Source organism: Sylvia atricapilla, chromosome 20, assembly GCF_009819655.1.
Source record: "Sylvia atricapilla isolate bSylAtr1 chromosome 20, bSylAtr1.pri, whole genome shotgun sequence".
Taxonomy (NCBI): Eukaryota; Metazoa; Chordata; class Aves; order Passeriformes; family Sylviidae; genus Sylvia; species Sylvia atricapilla.
Window position 1 is genome coordinate 6,445,979 of NC_089159.1, and position 19,648 is coordinate 6,465,626.

A 19,648-nucleotide genomic window follows, 5' to 3' on the forward strand; every position below is an offset into this window, starting at 1 on the left:
TGGGATCATCATTAACTCATTCACTTGTGGCCTCTGAAACAAAAACGCCGACTTTGCTGTGAGGAGCAGCTTCCAGCCAGATGAGCTCCTTGGATATTCCATTTCTTAAATGCTCTTCTGCCAGCTTCTGCCATTCTCAGAAAGAGGATACAAAGGGACAAAGGCTATTTGGGCTGCAGAAGCTGTCAGAGAGAGCAGTGGAAGCTGCTACCCACTGCGATGTGCCAAGCTTTGTCAGGACATCTCATACAAAAAAAGATGAAAAGGTAACAACAAGAAGCTAGAGCTGAAGATCAGGGTGTGTGACCTGCCAAGGAGCTGGGCTTGGGCAGCCAGGACCAGGAATCTCAGAATGGTTTGGGTTGGAAGGGACCTTAAAGGCCACGTGGTTCCAACCCCCCTGCAACTGAACACTCCCATGATTCAATGATTCAATATAAACCTCATGGCAGCACTGTGAGGTCTGAACAAGGAGACAACACATGAAATCTGAGGATATTTAGGGGCAGTCATCCCAACATAGCATTTCTCAGGGCTTTAGAGCCACAGGCAGATGGCAGAGGCTGTTCAGTGTGGCACAAATGGCCTGAACTACCCAGTTTTGTCTGCATCCAGAGTGGTATAAGATCAACCATTCGCAGCACCTTGATCAGCACAGGGGGACAGAGCTATGTTTGAGGAGCTTTTTACCTGTGTCAACTCTCCCATCACTTGAGACAACCCAGGCAGCTTTTGGGAGCAAAAGCCTCCATCCCCCTGCTCCAGGCCACAGCTCTACTGGTGGCCATGGATTTCTCCCTTAAGACATCAGCACTGCCACAGGTCATCTTGCTCAGGTGCAAATGTTCTGGGCTAAGCCAAAACATTTCTTTTTTTTTTTTAGATTTACTTGATGTAAGTCCAAAAACTGAGATGACATGAAAGGGCCCATTGAGCAGATCCCCTCCAGAAACACACGGGGACTTCACCTCGTTAGTACAAACACAGTTCCCCTGAAGACTTCCTGGGAACAGCTGAAGCAGCATCGCACTTCAAAAACCAGCCTGCACATCACAGGGCTGAGGAGGAGCTCGGTTCTGGCTCAGGATTGTTGTCAACCCTTTCAAAGCCCACGCAGGATCACACACAAAAATTGTCACAGCCCTAGGGGGAACAACTTTCTCTCTGTCCCCAGGATATAGGCTGTAAAGGCAACGGCAGGGCAGGAGCTGTCACAAGGAGCAGTCAGGGAGGGCGTGAAGCCTGATGTGAAGGAGAGAAAGGGAAGACTTAAGAGGATGGATTTACCCCTGCTGGGACTGGTCAGTGACTGTTTCCCATGAGCTAACAAGAGGAATGAATGTCCCTTCAGGATTCCAAAGCCATGCCAAGAGCCCATCTTTCTCTGAGGGATGGCAACTGCCAGCAGTTCTGTCCCTGCTGCAGTCCCCAGCTCAGATCTGCTGCTGGCTGGAGTCTGAGGTCACTTCCAGAGGGACACAGGAGACCTGCAGGAGCCCAGGCTAAGCTGTGGCATGGAGTGACAATCAGGAGATATGCTGCTTCCTGGAAGAGTTGGAACTGATGTGCAAATAATGGCAGAAAAATGCAGGGCAAGGGAGGGTTAGAGAGAGATTAGTCTGGGGCACACTCTGGGAGATACACAATGTTAAGTATGAGGGCAAAGGAAATGAAAACTGGAAACTCAAACATAGTCAAGAATCCAATCCCAGCCTGGGCAGGAAGTTTACACTCTGCTTCTAAATATACATGTTTTTAAATCAACAAGCTTTCTTGTTCCTCAGCTCTACTGTACATCCACGTGGGAGAACGAACCGGATGGAGGCACTGCCAAGCTCTCCTGGCGAGGTGTTCTGTCCACAAGGGACAAGGCAGGGGTGACACGCATCCCTGCCATGCCCCAGCAGGGAAGCAAAGGCTTCTCTGCTCCTGAAGATGTCCTGGAAGAGCAGAATTCCCAGCTCCAAACTCACTGCTCAGCTCAAAGCTCACAATCCCTTGCAGGCAGACTCTCCTGTGCTCTCCAAGTGCCTGTGGACCATGAGGAGAGGGATCCTGTGAGCAGGGCTCAGCTGTGGTGCCTCTCTCCTCCCTGCTCTCTGGCCACTGCATTCATGCTCAGCCGTCGAATAGTCACATCTCTTTTTTAATTTGATATAATTATCTCCTAGAAATTACTGTACACAGCCTCTTGGGATCTGAAGCAATTAAGTGAAGATAAATTTCTTTCATGGAGCAAGCTGTCAAAGGATGAAGCAATTTCATTCCCCATTTGAAGTGGAAGCTTTGGGTCATGCATGGTTTATTTGAAACAATGCCATCACCTAAAGCTGCTGATCTTATCTCTCTCTCTGTCTCTCCATTTCAAACTGCTGAAGATGTGCAGCGTGGCACTGCCTGAAGTGATGACATCTGGCACCAGGCCAGCTACAGAAACAAGCTGCTCCTCCCCAAGCCCGAGTGCAAGAGGCCAAACATTCCTATTAAAAAGGGGGAAACCGAGGTGAAATCTGGGAAGCGCTGAAAAGTGGGAATCCTGCCTGAGGGAACAAGCTCCAGGAGGAGCGAGGTGCCAGCAGGAAGGGGTGGCACTGCCCAAGACAGGATGGGGCATCTCTGAAGGGTAACAGGCTGCCAGGCTTCCTCACCAGGCTGCCCTGAAGCCATCCAAACCAGGCTTCCAGCATTTCATCACGAGGAGGAACAGCCCATGCCCTTCAGCCTGTATGAGGAGATATGGCAGGGTGGAAATTATATCCCATTAGCACATGCATGCAAAGTCTCCCAGAATTTCCAGCAAATTCTCTCCTGTCCTCACACTTCACCATGCCAAGATGTTTCACTTTGCACAAAAAACCCACATAAAAAACTCCCTCATTTAAATAAACCATTCTCCAAAGTGGAGGATTTTATCCTGGAAAGGGGAGGATGTTGTAGAGCAAAGTGTGGCTGTGGTGAGGGCTTTGCTACCTCCACAGGGTCAGGGATTCCAGAGATTCCCAGGGAGAAAGGCATGTTCAGCAGGTATTCCATATTTCCCAAATGAGGAGACCTAGAGGAACTCTCTTTCCCCACATCAGCACAGTCACTAACTAAAGCCACAGGGAAATTGGTGAGGATGCTCGTGTCTAAATGCAAGCTGCAGTTATGAGTGTGAAAACAGGCAAGTGCCGAGCAAATGCAGCTCCCACGGCCTGGACTGACGAGAGCATTTCATCCACGAGGCTTCTGCAAAGCTCAGATCACTTACTGATTAAATCTTTGCTCGTTAGGACTAAAAAAAGTTCCTGGTACTAGAGGGAGCTAATAATAAAAACTGGCAATGGGTGCAAGTTCGAGAAGCATCTGAGTGACTTAAGAGCGCAAAAATGATCTTCAGAAGTGACCTCAGCACCAGACTTGTGGCACGTCACCGACAGCTGGGAGGTCACTGCCTCAGCTCCAGAAATGCACAGCTACAGGCACGTCCCTGACACACCCTGGGGAGCTGCTCCAGGGCCACTTTTCCATGGGAATCACGCGTGGAACAGGTATCAGGTGAAGTGACACAGCTCTGGAAGGGGGTAACAAACTCCATCTTTTTCTGTGCGTGGACATAAATCTCTTTTCCTTCCCTAATAATGGCTGCTATAATAAACAGCACATCGTTTATGCTTAAGATAAATACAGAACCAGAATGTAAATCTGTCCCGTTGTTCGTGGAGCAGGCAGGCAGTAACTCCTCAGAAAAAAACATTTGTCTTCATACTGAGAGCTTGTGTTTATATGTGCATCTACCTATTCCAAGTACAATGAAGTTTTGGGAAAGTTTAAAAAAATAAATCAATGAAATGACTACAAATAAGAACTACAGTTGCCACTATTCAGAATATATAAACACATAGACAAATATTTGTTACATATGGTGGAGAAAATGCTTTATGTAAAATGCTGGTATGTAAAATGTTAAGGCAAATTTTGTCCATTTAAATAAATTATGGTTTTTACCTTATGTTTAAGGAAATATATGCAAATATGTTATGGGGAAAATGCAACTAAATTATCTGCTGGATTAAATATCCAGCATTTTTTCATGTCCCACCACAGATACAGCCAGGCCAGCAGCAGTCAAGCTGCTCATGTGGGGTCTGTGTTTGGGAAGAATTTTAATGCTTCCCAATGAACCTTCCCTTAGTACCCCCTCATCTTCCTAAGGGACATGGGTGGCCTGGGGCTGAGGCACTGGCCTGAAATCCTGGGTATCCTGGGGTTTGTTCTCATCCTGAAGCCAAGGCTTCCTGTGGGACCAGCTCGGTCCCTCAGCCCCGTGTACCTCTGTTGCCAATCCCTAACAAGGAAATTGCTTTTCCTTCTGTCACAAGGTGTTGTGGAGATATGTTCATTAATGCCTGGGAAGTGCTTTGATTTCAATGACTTTGAGAAAAGAAAAAAAACCAATAAATAAGATTATGGTGGTGTCTTCTTCTGTCCTGAGTTTGGGGTGTGACAGCAGGAGGGCACTGAGGGTGACACCTCTGTCCTGCCACAGGAGCAGGGCTCTCCAACCTCACCCAGCCCCAGCCCAGTGCTGCCAAACGGATTTGGCATCCACAAAAACAACACAAGCTCCAGCTGGGAGCAGAAACGTGGGGAGCAGACTCCAAGCTCAATGACAGAGGTCACCTTCCGTCTCCCATAGAGACAGAGTAGATCCCCATCTGTTATTTGGGCTGACCACTCCCTGCATTCCACTCCGTCCACTTCTTTGGCAAGCTCTGCAGGACATGGATCTTTCTTATTCAGGATAACAATGAGGAGTTATTAATTGGGTCTTTTTTTGGGTTTCCTGAGGTCCTTCCCATAGCTGCCTTGGTGGATACCACAGCCGTCCTCGCCCTCAGATGGGATTTAAGCATTTCAGTTGGGCAAAGACAAAGTAGTGCCATGAAAGAGGGTCTCTTGGGCAGAGGCCAAGAGTCAGGACTGAGTTTAGTACCAGAAAGAAGAGTCTGAGCAGTGGCAGTGTATGCAGCTGCCAAAGTGTGAGGCCAAGATGCAACCCTGAGTCCTAGAGAGCTCTCATGTGATACAAAGCACCACATTAACACCTGAGCAGCACAAAGATTGTCTCAGGCCACGCTTCATGCCCAGGGACAGCTCAGCCAGCCAGAGCAGCCTTTCCATTTCCTCAGAGTTTCTCTGGGTAGCAATAAGAGATGGCTCATTGGGAGAGGATCCAGCATTAATGGTGTTTTAATGAGGCCTTTCAATACACTTATAGACTAATCAGCAAATTCCACAAGGTCTGGGCTCTAATATGTCATTCTAAGTACACTAAAGGTATGGCAATACCTCTGCACAGCCAGAGCTGTGCACTCTCTGGGCCTGATGCCCTGCCAAGAGGTGGCAGATTTTGTGCTATTTGGGTGCTGGGGCAGCAGAAACAAGGCCATTTCCCGCTGCAAAATCTCAAGGGAAGTGAAGGGTGCACACAGTGTGCTCCAAAGAGGTGCTGCACATGGCCTGACTCTCCTTTCCTAGGTCACTCCACTATTCCCAACTCCAGGAACACACGGTCAGCGAGTTTCTTGAATAGGACATTTCCCGTTTCCCAGGAATCTGTCCTGAACCTCTGGAAGCAGCTTTTAGGACAAAAGGACTAAACACAAGCAGGTTTCCCATCTCATTACACAAACCTGGCCTAACCATGACACAAGTGAGGACGCTGGACAGTGAGCATCACCTGATCTGCACAGAATGATCCAACCCCAGGCATGGGACAAGGCTGATTTATCCTGTCAGCCTCTGCCTCGAGCCGATGATCCCATCTCACTTCCAGAAAACACTGTAAAAGAGCCTTTACTGACACCAGAGCCAAGCTGTGCAGGGCTGGCTGAGGACCTGACACGTGCTGGGGCACGTGCAGAGCTCACACCCTGATTCACTTGGAGCTCTCACTGTGGTTGAAGCGCCCTGTCCAAGATGAGCCTGGAGGAGAGGCAGAGGTGCATCCAAAGCTGGGGAGGAAGGCATGGAAACATCACAAGCCACTTGAGAAAACTCCCCACGCACTGTGGTAGCACTCCTTCCCTCCCCATGCCAGGAAAGAGGCATTTCAGAGACAGGGAAGGTTATTTCCACCAGCTGCTGGTTCTTCCCTCTCTGCTTCCCCTCACAGGAGATGGGGCTGCCTGGAAGGCAGCACTTTGTACTTCCCTGCAAGCTGTGCCCAGACCACAAAGCCACTCTGCCTCTCACTGACACAGGGGGTGAAGAGAACATGTGTCACTGGATCTTAACACCTTGGCAGGTGGTTCCTCACCTTCGCAGTGCGACTGCAGTTCCCACACGCAGCCCTCGGCCCTGGGACCGGGCAAAGCAGCAGGACCTCAGCTCTGCACAGGGAGGGCTGCTGTTAGATCTGCTCCTCCTCATCCTCCTCACCACCCTGCCTGCCCAGGGCTACGGGAGGACCTGCTCATGCTTGGCTGTGGCAAAGGGGCTGCAGGGCTCTGAACTCCTGCTCCATTTCACAGCCCAATGCCACGGCTGTGCGTCAGCAGCGCCGAGCGCTCGCACGGCCGGGGCGAGAGGACGTGAAAAGCTCCTATGCCCCAGAGACTGCAGTGCACAGGATACGGCCTGGATTAAAATCTGGTCAGCAGAGGTCTTAAAATGTCAGCGTAAACAGGAGGGCAGTGCTGGCGGGGCCACAGGGAAGCTTGCTCAGGCTTATGCTGCTTAACAATAGGTTCAGTGACCTGGACAAAGAAAACCTCTCCTGATAAAGCCTGAAGATTAGACACCGGCTCAAAGCCTCCCCAGCTTTCAAGAGAGCAGCTCAGTAACAGGCAAAAACTTGGAATTGCTCAGTCACTTACTTAGGAACAAACCCTGTGCTATTTAACACAGTTAATGCCAAATTGTGCCTGCAGGAAGGAGCAAAGGCTGCAGGACACTGGGAGTGTCCATGGGTACAGAGGAGAGTGGGACAGGACAGTGTCACCTCCTCCTGAGGAGCAACATGTGGAACCTGGACAGTCACAGCTCAAACACACCAGGAGAGCAGCCCAGGGGATCCAAACTATGCCCAAGACTCTCCTGCCTCTCAGTCCATCTATTCAGCTTATAAAAAACAGGATTAGAACTAGGGGGACTTGGGACACATTTACATATCAGAGTTAGAACAGCAACTCACGACTTCCCAACCTACAGCAAAATTCAATTATTGGAAACCGAGACAAAGCAAATTTAGCCGGGAAATAATGCATGTTCTTAAAAGCGACTGAAACTAGGTCTGGTGACAATTTGCTGAGGATCCTGAAGGGTTCTCTCAGCCTTCCAGAATCAAGGGTTTGTGCTTTCTACAAGACCTGCTGTTGGAAATTTCCTTGTGGTTTCATGAGGGAGAAAAAACCAGTGGAGATGGCCACAGCTTCCCCCAGCTTGCCAGCATCCGGGGCTCTCCCGGGCTGGATTCCCCATTCCCAGAGCTGACGCACACCACCGTGGGCTCCTCTTTGAAGAGGGGGTTTCTGACCTGTACATTCTTCCCAGAAGCTCCCTGATGTTCAAAGCACCTTGCTGACAGACAGGCAGGTGTGCCTGTGACAGTGACCACCTCCCCAAACCCAGTGTGGGGGCGGAGGGGGCCCCCCAAACACAGCCCTGGGCAAGGCACGGGGGAGGGCTCCCAGCCCAGCTGTGACATTTCCTTTCACCTATACCTGTACAGCTGTTTCCTACAGGGCTGCAGCCTCGAGTGAGATGTGTGAGGCTTCTGTAGGTGCTTGGGAACAAGATGGAACAGAAACGCTTCACACCTGGCCCCAAAATTACAGCACGCTGGCAGGTGGCCAACATAAACTGGCAGAGTACCAGTTGCAATGGACATCAATTAAGCAGCCTGTCATCCTTAGACTGCAGGCTTTGCTTTTTGCGATCTGCATCGCTCCTTAAGCCTTCAGCAGCACCAGCACTGGAGTTTTCCAGATGGGATCATTTCCCGCAGATTCCACTCGCTAGATTTATTGCAGTTTTTTTTTCTTTCTTTCTTTCTATTTAACCCACCCCCCCCCCCCTTCAAGAGGCTGAACTATTATTCCACATTGCAGATTTCTTCAGTGCTGGATTCAGTGTCCTTGTGCTGTGCTAGTGCTTGTTTGCCATCAGTTCCCTTTACCTTCAGCTGCAGAAACTCAATTTTAAGAATATCCTCAGAACTCTCTTAGTTTAGAAAGTGATTAAAAACTGAGGCCAAACAAAAAAACTGAACAGGATTCCTCTCTGGAAGATGCTCTGCACAACCATAAGAGATGTTGCAGCAGTCACTGGACAGGACTTGTGCCCATTGCTGCAATGCTGCATTTAAAACAGCACAACAGACAGCAGGGTTGCCTCCTCTGCCACCCAGACCTGGGGACATGGACTGAGCCTGGCACTTCACACTGTCTAAAGGCACGTGGCAAAGGCAGAGAGAGGCTCCCATGGTGCCCACACAGCCCCTGGCACTCGTGGTTCAAGGTGATGCCAAGGACAGCTGAGGAGTTCAAAGCAGGTGATGTTCCCCACGCTACCTTCACGGTGGCATAAAATCCAGCCTCTCCTCCATCACCCCCATGACATCATCTTCCAACATGGCCCATAATTTAGTTTAATTGCCTTTTACAATCCAAAGGCACCACATGAAAGGGAAGGTCGAGGCTGGGATGGAGTTCAGATACTGGTCAGAAAATGTAAACATCTCTTACTCTGCCGCCTCGGGGCTGCCAGCTCCTGCCAAGTCCCTGCTCCGAGCAGGGCTGCCTGTGGCAGGGATCTTTCAGGGCTTGTTTGGAAACCGAGGCAGGCAGGAATGGAAGGAGTTTTTCAAGGATGACTCCTCATTGGACTCTCCTGCTTGGGGCTCCGATCTCTGCTCACAGTTTCCCTTTTCCTCTCTGGACCAAACTCTGAGCTGGAAGCTCTCGCTCTCATGGGCTGAGAGCATTTGCCTGCCAGCTGGAGGGAGATGCTCCAAGGCTATGGAATGGGAATATGGAAAGGATGCTGAGAAAACAGTTACATTTGCTCACTGGGGTTTTCTCTTTGCTTACAAAGATTTTGTGCTCTCAGAGCCCTGGTCCTGCTACTTTTTCTCTGATGCCTTGCAAAAAGTCCTCCCAAAATCACTGTAGTGTGGCTACTCCGAGGTGGATTTAATCCCTGGCATTCCAGGAGTCATTAGGTCTCAGAAAGGACAAAAAGCCTGGTGTTTAGAGGCTTGACAGAGGCCAGTCACTCCAACAGCTACTCCTCCTGGGCTTTTAAACTTGGGGCTCCCTTTCCAAGAAGCATCAGACGTGACTACACACTGCCAAGAGATCTCTGAGAGTCTTCGGAAGACTGAAATACCATAAATAAGTGAAGTGAATAACAAGACAGGACTAATTTTAGCCCAAGTCTGAATAATAATTAGCTCCTAAACAGCTAATCCAAAGGCTACTGCCAATCTAGAGCATGTTGGGGCAGCTAGAGAGAGGGTCACATTTGAACGATCCTCCTGGGCCGGACAGTGCAGAGGAAGGAGATTTAGGATTTCCAAGGAGAATAAAGCTTGGGATTTAGGCTATCTGCACTGACAGGTGAGTGAAACAAGGAACAGCACCAAGTGTGGGAAGCTCACTGGCCACCCCGGAGTCGGAGGAGCCACGCAATACCCAGCTTGTAGGTCTGGCAGTAAAATATTGCTAATTAATTTTCAGAGCCTCGTGTTTTCGCGCTTTCATTTGCCTGGTGAGGTGAGACAGGGTTGAGACCAGTTGAGTGGCGAGTATCTGAGACAGTCCACTCCACACATGAGCATGCACATGAGGGAAAGGAAAAAAAGTGCCTTTCTGTTTGAGAGGAGGGAACCACGGTGACTGGCCCTATAAGCACATGTATTAATCATGCACCGTCTGGTTTTAATCCACACACTGCTGATCCTGCGTCTCACTGTATTGTTATCAGGGGAAGGAGTATTTCTCCTCAATCTTATTCACCAGCCAAAAGCCTGAAAATGCAAAAAACACATTTGTGAAGTGCCTTCCCAAGGACCCTGGGCCCCGGACCTGGTGAGCTGGGGCTGCTGCCTTTTTATTGGCGTTTAAAAACCTTTTATTAACGTGTGTCAGGGCTGGGGGAGGAGAGACAGGCTCAGGTTTCAGGACCCCCCATGCAGAGAGGTTTATTGTGGGAAGGGACATTAACACTTTCTCCTCCACATCTGCCCATGGCTGGGGCATGTGGCAGAGGGTGTGCTGCAGGCACAGGCCTGGGGCGATGCACATGCTGAGCCCATGAAGAGCTTGCAGGGATGTGGGCAATCCATGCCTGCAGAGAAGAGAACCTCCCTGCTCTGCTCCACATCAGGGATATCTGCAGCCCTCTTCCAGCTTTGCCGTGAGCTCCATGGGGTCACTGCAGAGCAGGATTCAACAGCATCCAGCGAGAGCTGAGGAATCCAGGACATGCCCCAGGCTCCCAGGACTGCACCCACGCACCATCACCAGGACTCTCTTTAACCTCAACACGACCCAAGTGTTTTCCATTACCAGCACCATGACTCCATCGTTGCCACCTTCCCCTTTCCTGACCTTAACTCAGCCATGCTGCTGCTCCCTGCTCTTGCCTCGGGTCCAGGGCTGGGTGAGGGAGGTCCTGGCAGTGTCTCCTTGGGCTGCAGACACAGCTGACAGCTCAGGCACCAGGCTGCATAGTTTGCTGCTGACTGGTACGGTCGGTGGTGTTCCATCACACAAGCTGCAGTGGAGATGTGCCCAACACACACACCCAGGAAAACAACACTGAGCTCTGCTCACCCCAGAGCCAGCTTTTGTTGGTTACAGCTCCAATGACAGTGCAAGAGATGATGGGAAGCTCTAAGTGTCCCACTGGCTCCAGCAGGAATTCGAACGCGCGGCTTCATGGCAGCAAACGGAGTCAAGAACGTTTTCACTCAAAATAAGAGCCAGGCCAAATGCTCAAAAACTTACTGAGAAACTCTGGCTGAATTCTGAACTCCATCTGCTAAATGGGACGTGGAGAACAAAAAGGAGTGGGAAGCACAGTGTTTGTCCTATACAGCTTACAAAACAACCATCCTCTTGGTAGAGCGAAGAACCCAAGACCATTTTAAGCTAAATTCTCTCCAATTCTGCCTTTCAACAGATTCTTTTCCTCTGAAACGTTACAAATTAATAAAGAAGCTAGAGGGTAAAAGAATGGTAAGGGGTAAGGATTTGCATCATCAGCAAGCAAGGTGAGATATCCTTCTAGTAAAAGCCAAATGCTTCTTCCTAGCCATGCAAGTGGTAGAAAAGGGACCCAGAGCCACTCTGGCACACCAGAACCCACAAGAAATTCACATTGTGCCATATAAAGAGCAGTACATTCTCATTGCCTCTCCAGTAAAGAATTTGGGCTGAAAACTGGGCCAAGACTGAGAACAGAACAGAAAGAAATTGGGTGCAAAAAATAACTCCTGCTAAAAAGCAATGAAAAAACAGTATGGGAAAAAAAATCAATGCCAAAGAGAGTTGTTCTGCTGCCATTGCCTGCTGGAGGCTCAGGGATACAAATCCCAAAATGCCACCATGCTCAGCACAGGCACGCACCCTTCCACTGCAAACAGCCCAGAGATGTATCCCATAGGCTCAGGATGGTTTGGGTTGGAATGGATCTCAAAGATCATCCAGTTCCAACTCCCTGCCATAGGCAGGGACACCTTCTACTAGAGCAGGTTGCTCCAAGCTCTGTCCAACACAGCCTTAAACTGATGAACTGCTGAGGAGTTGAATTCGCCTGGGCTCTGCACTGCAGGGAGGGCAAGGAGCAGATGGTGGAGTGGAGATAGCACACAAGTTTAAGTTAGGTTGGAGGATTTTTTGCTAGAAAGTGCTTTTTGATTTTTGCTCACAGTCACTCCCATGTGGGTTTGTGCCTCAGTCCTGGCTGGCTCTGCAGTGCCTTCTGCAACATTCCACTCCTGCAGAGTCCAATAATTCCTTCATTAATGCTGCAGAGGGATAACATTTTTGGAACAGGGTTGTCACTTGACTGTATTGAGGCAGCTGCCACTCCAGCCTCTTTCTAGAGTGTTTCCAAATTGCAGAAAACGAGGTAGGATCACCCAAACAGGTCACTTTGCCTTCTACTCCAAGGTGTTTACCTCAACCCAAGTTGTACCTGAGTCAGTCACCCAGCCTGCCTTTAAAATCTCCAAGGCAGAAGAGTTCCTGCAGACACACTAAGGAGGCTGCTCTCAAGTGCTGAACTACCCAAAGGTATGAAACCTTTCCTAAAGTTTTGTCTTAATCTATTTTGCTACAATTTCTGCCTGTTCCTTCCTGTGCTTTTCAGTACAGAGCTGGAGGGCACCTTGTTCTCCTCTCTGCCTTTTCCCTGAATTTCCTTTAGACTAAAAAGCCCCAGCTCATCCAGGCTCTTCTTGGAAATCAGGCTGTTGAGCTCTCTTTTCTAACTCACTGTCCTCCCCTTCATCCTCTCAGGTGTCCCCTGCACAGTGAACATGCACACCTGCTGTTCCACCTGTCTGACCATCAATAAAAACACTGGTCAGAAAGAAATAAAGGGGTACAGGCACTGGCTGCTCCCCTCTGGGATCCGTGCTGCTTTTCAGCAGAACTGAGATAACGCCATGCCTGATATTCCCAAATTCCTGGGTGGCTGGTGCTGAGCTGGGAGGGCACCAACTCCCACCAGTGGAGTTGTGCAGTTTCTTTACAAAGCACCAGAAGCAAAGGGAGCTGGGACAGGTTCAGCAGGTCAGGTGTAGCTACAGGATAAAGACACAAAGATGAGTGCAAGTGCCTGGCAGGGCAGGTAGATGGCACTCCAAATAAACTGGTGTGTGGTTAGAGGACGCAGTGTTCAGGGAATAGTGACCCCCTCCCACAAGTTACAGGGCACCAGAGCTGCTCAGCCACCTCACCTGCCTGCTGGGGGCTCTGGTTTGTGGCTGCTGGGAAAAGAATCTCTGTATAGGGACACTTGGATTGCCCCCAGCAGAACCCCCGTGAGGCCACCACACACACTGGGGAAACCTTAGGGCAGCAATGGCAACTGCATGCTTCTTATTTTAACCCTGTCAAATAGAGCCTTGAAAATTCATGCTTCCACAGACACTTCCTGGACTAAGCTGCTTCCCCAAACTGAGAGGGCTCCTGGTTTTTACTGGGAGCCTGTGCTCCCATGCTGCAAACAGTGCTGTGAGCACAGGCTGGGGCAGACAGAGAAGTGAAACAGAAATTTGCACCTTTGGGTCCGTCTGTGAGAAAGATCCTGAATTTCTCACCGTCATTTCAGGACAATGTCATGAAGAATAAGAGGCACAGGGAAAGGCACCTTGCCATGGTCACACGCAGGCTCTCCACAGAAACTTGATCTGCATCCTCACTTCTCCTCCTGGAGCATCAACCCTTCAGGGAGGGGACACTGCAGCTTCCCAGCTGAGCCCCGTTTTTGGAGCTGCAGTTTTGCCTCTGAGCAGGAAACTGTTGAGAGCCACTCTCATCCTGCTGTGCCTCCACGGGCGTGTAAAACAAATGCCATTGTGCCTCCATCCCCCAGCAGGTTCAGACACATTCTCCAAGTGAAGCCCCCAGATCCCTCCTGGCCAGGTGGTGGCAGAGAGCAGACCCAAAACCCCACATCAACAAGGGAACTGATTTCATTATTCTAAAAACAAACAGCCAAAGGAAAGTTCAGCTTAGAATGGGCTCCTAGAGCAAAGAAAGGAAAATAGAGAGCGGGCAGTGGGGAATGCTTCATATTCCTAAAAGCCTTTTGTACGTTAACACATGGTGTCTGCTTCTCTCTAGTCACCTATTTATCACTCTCCTCTTTAGAGAAGGAAAAAAGTCCTGGCTGCCTTCCTAAGGCAGAGTTTTGTGGCCGGGGGGAGGGGGAGGGTGCTTTAAGCATGATGCAAACCATTTGGAGTGCACCGAGAGCTCTGCCAACACAAGCTGCACTATTTAAACAAGTGAGGAAATGATCGTATATACAACATGCCAGCGAGCACACACACACCAGAGGAAGTCGAGAGGGGTTTTCATGACACAGAGCTGGATGTCAGCGGCTGAAAGGTCGATATTTTCCCTTAACACCCTTCTCAATGACTTAATCGTGTTCCGTTTGCACAGAAAACTTCCCAAGAATAAAAGTCTGGAGGAATCGAGGGGGGATGTTTGGCCTACTGCTGACCTTGTCCGAGGTCCTCTCCACGTAGCAGGGCTCCTGGGGGGCGACCAGCAGGGGAACGAAGCCCGAGAGCAGCCGATCCTCTTCCAGGCTAAGCAGGGCAAGGTCGTCATCTGGGTCCTTGTACAAGGGCACCTCCGACTGATTCACTGTGGTCAGTATGTTACAGAAGTCAGCCAGCGTCGCCCACACATCTACTGAGACCCTGGGAGAACGAGGAGAGACGTGAGCAATTCAGGGCTGGAATGCGTTGGGAGTTGCCTGCAATGCTGCAGCGAATACCAGAGAGGTGAGGCGAGGCAGGCACCGCTGCTGCCCTGCCCCGCGGGACGGCCCCGCCGCAGCTGTGCTGGCACCGACCCCGGCAAGGGACCGTGACCCTCGGCCAGGGTCTGACCCCGGCCACCGTCCCCCTGCATGGGGACAGCTCCTGGGATGTCGCCCTTGAGCTGCTCTGCCCATCTCTGCCTGCTGCCCCAGCCCGCCGCGGGGAGCGGCTTCCCCGTGCGGTGCCGGCAGGAAGCAGCCCGCTCCAGGTGGGAGAAGGGATGCTCCTTACTCCATTTTAAAGCCTGCTGGAAGGACAGAGCAAACACCCGCATTGCTGTCGGGACTGAAGGGGCTCTGGGAGGGCTCCAGTCCACCCTGGGGGGCTCCAGCCCAGCCCAGAGCATCCTCTCCTTTGCACTGCCTCTTATCTGCTGTAACCACGCTCTGCAGCACAGAGATTTTCACAGTTAAACCCCAGCCACAAGGGGTTAAAGCCGTGTTTTGCTTCTGGCCACAGGTTTCAACTCTCACGAGTGACCTGCATATGTGCCTCTGCCATGTCTCACGTTCCCAGAGTGGCAGTGATGTCCAGGGTGCAAACTCGGGAGCCCTGGACCGCTCCCCACGCATTCCCATCATATATCCCCACAGCTGAGCACAACCTGGGGATGGTCCAGCACCCCAGAGAGAGCCAGTGTGGAGAACGCAGGGAAACAAGCAACAAGCATGGGGATATTACAGCTGAGCAGGCTGCCTCACACTGGATTTCTCCCTCCTGTTTCTACAAACACTCAGATTGGGTGGTTTTTTTAGGATGTAAACTGGGATTTAAGTAGGAAATAGGGGAAACTGGGGCTGATGTGGTTCTGGTAGACTGCTCCTCCAGCCCACACCTCTGGAGAAAAGCACAGGGAATCCAGCATCCCCAGGGGTGCAGCAGTGACCGGTGCGGGCCGAGGCAGCCCAGGGCTGGAGGGAGGCCCCCTGCTCTTTGAACTGCTCCAGGTGGACAGAGTCTGCACTCGGTTATTTACGGGAATCAATGTACCAGGAAAGCACACTGAAATGAAACATCTTGTTTTCAAGAGCGTCCTGGGAGCCAGGCAGAATGAGGAGCCATTAATCAAAGCCCGGCACGTAATCAGCACACATGTAACGCAGAGTCGCCCACGTCCCCAAGCCAGCCCTAGCCCACGTCCTCCAGGGGAGAAGAGGTCCTTCAAAACCCTCTGGTCACAGACACCAGGAGCTGGGTTCATTCACAAAGCTCCATCGCTTGGCTCAGCCAGGTCTGGCTGTCAGAAATGTTTAAATATGGAAAAAAATAAACAGTTGCAACACGTTTTTCGGAGGGATCTGTCCGAGGCCCTTTGTGATGTAATGGGAAACGCTGCATTTGTGCTACCAGCTGGAAAATAAACAGAGCTGCGAGGGTTAAAAGGAACTGAACTTTCCACGACCCCTATCTGCAAAAGAAGAAAATAATAAGAGGAATGATCCACTGCCCCACAGCCCTGATAGTTTATCCTCCGGCCCAGGCTGCAGAGACAAGCACCGGATGTGATAGGGCTGCTCTGGGCCACCTCCAAGGCGAGCTCTGCCCATGGGAGATGCACAGGGCTTGGGAGGCTCAGCCTCCCCCAGTGCCCTGCTGGCAACTGGGCTTGGCTGCCTGAGGCCAGTCACATAGCACTGGTGGGGCCCCACGGCCACGAGGGCTCGCTGGGATGAAGGAGATGCAGAGACATCAGCAGGGAGAGGAATGGGAAAAGTGCCCAAAACTGCTGGGGAATGAGAGCACTGGAGTGTTTGGGACAGGCAGAGATGTAGGGGATATTTCCAGGGGGCTGGGACAGCCAGGTGCGTGGGGCTGTGGTGGAGGAGAGAGGAAAGAAACACATTGCAGAGTGCTCACTCATATTCCCAAAAAACAGAGCTGCAGGCAGGGGTGATGATGACGATGACACTGAGGGTGAGAGTGAGGCAGAGGGCAGTAGCAGGATGCTGGGCTGGACTGGGATTCACAGCAGGGCCAGGGTGGTGGTATCAGCACAGGGGTATCAGCACAGATAAAGTACAGGGAGCATCTCTCTCCACAGGGCTTGGCATCCAAAGTCAGAGAAATGCCACAGGAGCAGTCACTGAGCTGGCACTGCTAACGCCTTGCAGGCACCCACCCCAGCAGCTCCCTGTCCTTTCCCCCCGGGCAGCACTGCCAGGCAGGGCACCCCCCACCACCCCTGAGTGTGAGAGCAGCCCGTCACTTCATCCTTCACCTACGGCTTGACAGTACCTTGCCACATCTCCCATTTGCCCTGGATGTGACAGATTCCCACCCTGGCCTCACTTCAGTCAAACCTCAGACTGTGCTGGCTCCCTGGGTAGCCAGCTCTCACTGCACTGCTACCCCAGCAGCACCCTGCAGAGCCTTCAGAAAGCCAAGAAAGAAGTAGTGTTGGCATTTTTCCCTGGTTTTCTCCTGTGATGGCAGAGGCAGCGCTGCAGAGATCAGTTCTGACCATTTTCTGCCACCCCCTAGGATGCAGCTCCTCCTCTGCAGCGCATCTCCCATCACTGGCACCACCAAGATCATTCACCAGCTGCTACTGCTGGCAAAGCCAGCGAGGACAAACGGCTCACACTGACACCTACGGCCCTGTGAATCTCCTGCTGGGACACGCACTTGCCCTGGAAGGTCACACAACACTTGTGAGCCCTGTCAGCCTCCTTCTCCCCACTGCCCCTGCCCAGGACCACCTCACAGTCACCCCCAGGCATTTCTGGCTTATGTCACCCCACGGCGCGGCGGTGCCGGAGCCTCTGTGCAGAGCCCAGGCAGCTCCAGGTGCCTGGAAGCTCTGTGCATGCACAGTGCCACAGTTTCAACGTCCCTCTGCGGAGGGAGGCCCTGAATTACTGACACCGAGCCCAGGCACTCAGCTCCCAGGTACAGGGACGAGGCTCCCAGAGCTTTTAACCGAGGAAGCGAGAAGGGGGTGAGCGCGAGGTCTTTCCTCGGAACGGGGGTTCATTCACTTCCCCACAGACACATTTACATTTGCTTATTCCACTAGGACAGGAAAAAAAAATAAGAGTTAATTTCTTTTTTATTGCCTCAGGATTCCAGGTTTAATGTAGCTGTCAGTGTGAGCGCAGCCCAGCTGCAACGCCGACGGACACGGCCCGGCCAGGCAGCGGCGAGAGCCGCGCAAGTGCGCAAAGAGCTGGACCACGGCCCCGGGGCTGAGCACCGCCCCAGCAAGGCTGGGGAGGGCTCCTGGCAGAGAGGACGCCCGGATGGGCATCACCACAAGGCAAAAGGCACGCAGCAAAGCGTGATGAGAGCAAAGGATGCCAGGGTGAGGCTGATGCTCACCGATTCCCCGCGCGGGGCTCGGGTGTGATCGGCCATCCTCACCGGGGGTGAGGGCTGCCTGGTGATTAATATCAAGCACAATGACCCCATGTTACAAGCCTGCGGGGGCCTGTGGAGGTGGCCATTTCCTGTGTAATACCAGCTTGTTTAAACACTAACATCCAAACTGCACAGCTGCAGCACAAACCCGGAAAGCGCGGCGCAGAAGAAGCCCTGCATTGTGTTCCCAGCCGCTGCCGAGCCGCGCTGCCGCGCAGATGGCAAACGCTCCCGGGGCCAGGCACCGCCGGCTCCCGGTGCCCGCCGGATGAGGTGCTCTGCATCCTCCTCACGCCTTTCCTCTCCCCTGGGACACGGGCAGCTGAACTAAAAGTGGCTCCTTTGCAAGGAGCAAGAAAGGGTTGGCCGTGGGAGCTCTTCCCAAAAGGCCTTCACCAGCCTTGGTGAGAGCTCAGAGCAGGATGAGGTGGTCACAGCCCTTCTGCATCGGTGATTTCCCCCACTGTGCTCTGCACGTGGTCCCCTTGGCCAGCCAGGCATCCAGAAACCCATTCCTCTTCCAGGAACCCACCTTTGGAGCTGGAGGGATGCTCTTTACCCAGGAGAGGTGCAGTGTCCTCCCAGCCAGCCTCTGTTTTGCCACAGCCCCCTTCTCCACAGGGACTTTTGGCTTCTCCTTAGGTCGACTTTATCTCCAGTCTCAGCCAGGTTTACACTACTGAGACACCTCTGAACCCTGGCTTTGATCTCTCGATAGGGAAACTCTGGTGGCCAGCGTTACTGAGGATGGGATCTGCAAAAGGGATTTTCCATTTAGTCTCCAGCAAACTCCAGCAATGTCTTGGCACCCCTGTGCAAGACTCTGTCCATCCTTCCCAGTGGGAGCTGCCATCTCAGTGACACTTCTCCGCGAGAGCGATGTGATGAGAGCAATCTGGCACATCTCTCTGGGAAGGTAAGCTCTAGAATGTGCTCACAGCTTTTGGATTTAATTTAATACTTGGTTTAAATTAACCATTTTTAAATGCTTGCAGACAGTCTCCACAAACTGAGAGGCCCTTGGCCCTGTGTGGAAGGAGCATGGATTTGCCAGGGTCAGCCCTGCAGCAGTGTCTGTCTAGCCAGTGGCTTCCCCATCAGTCCTTGTGCTTCATTTAGCAGCGGATTAATTGTGGCAACAGAACAGAGCAAGGAGCAGCTCTGTCCAGCCTTTTTCACCTTCTTCCCAGCCACATGTCCCAAAAAGGGATGGACTCACTTATACAGCAGCCTCTTTGGAGATCCACCTTTTGACTCATCTGCTGCCAGTATCTCTGCCTTAGGGGACCCGCCCTGCTCCCTTTGTCCCAGAATCCCTGCTTTTACACCCCAATCTCTGCAATTCACTCCCGGGGACATTTGGTCTGAAAGACGCTCCTCTAACTGCCTTAAACCACCTGCAGAGAACTCAACACAAGGTTTGCCATGAAACATGAAGACAGAAATTAATTTTAAAATACAAATGTGACAGCTGCTTGCTGCTCGAAGACCTGGCAACACCTGGTTCAGACACACACTTCCCGAGGCACTGAAGCAGAAATGTCCAAGCTTAAGTTTAGCTCCTATTCTGGAAAGACATGAGGAAAGAGTATGGAAAGCTCACTGAGCAACTCTTCCAAAATTGGAAAGACACTTTTCACCTCTCGAATACACACAGAGAGGTAGTTAGGAAGTCCAGCAACTGAAAACCTGTTCCAGGGCATCCCCTGAGCTGTGATGACCATGCAGTGCGGCCAGGAG

General features: G+C 51.6%; 1 protein-coding gene across 2 annotated transcripts in view; it reads right to left on the minus strand.

The window, feature by feature from the left end:
- Nucleotides 1–19,648, minus strand: part of SMG6 (SMG6 nonsense mediated mRNA decay factor) — a 105,427-nt gene that overhangs the window by 31,044 nt on the left and 54,735 nt on the right. For both annotated transcript variants that reach the window (XM_066333344.1, XM_066333343.1), the window contains exon 13: nt 14,227–14,428. In XM_066333344.1, the coding sequence (XP_066189441.1) occupies nt 14,227–14,428 (202 nt within the window). The remainder of the gene's footprint in view (nt 1–14,226; nt 14,429–19,648) is intronic.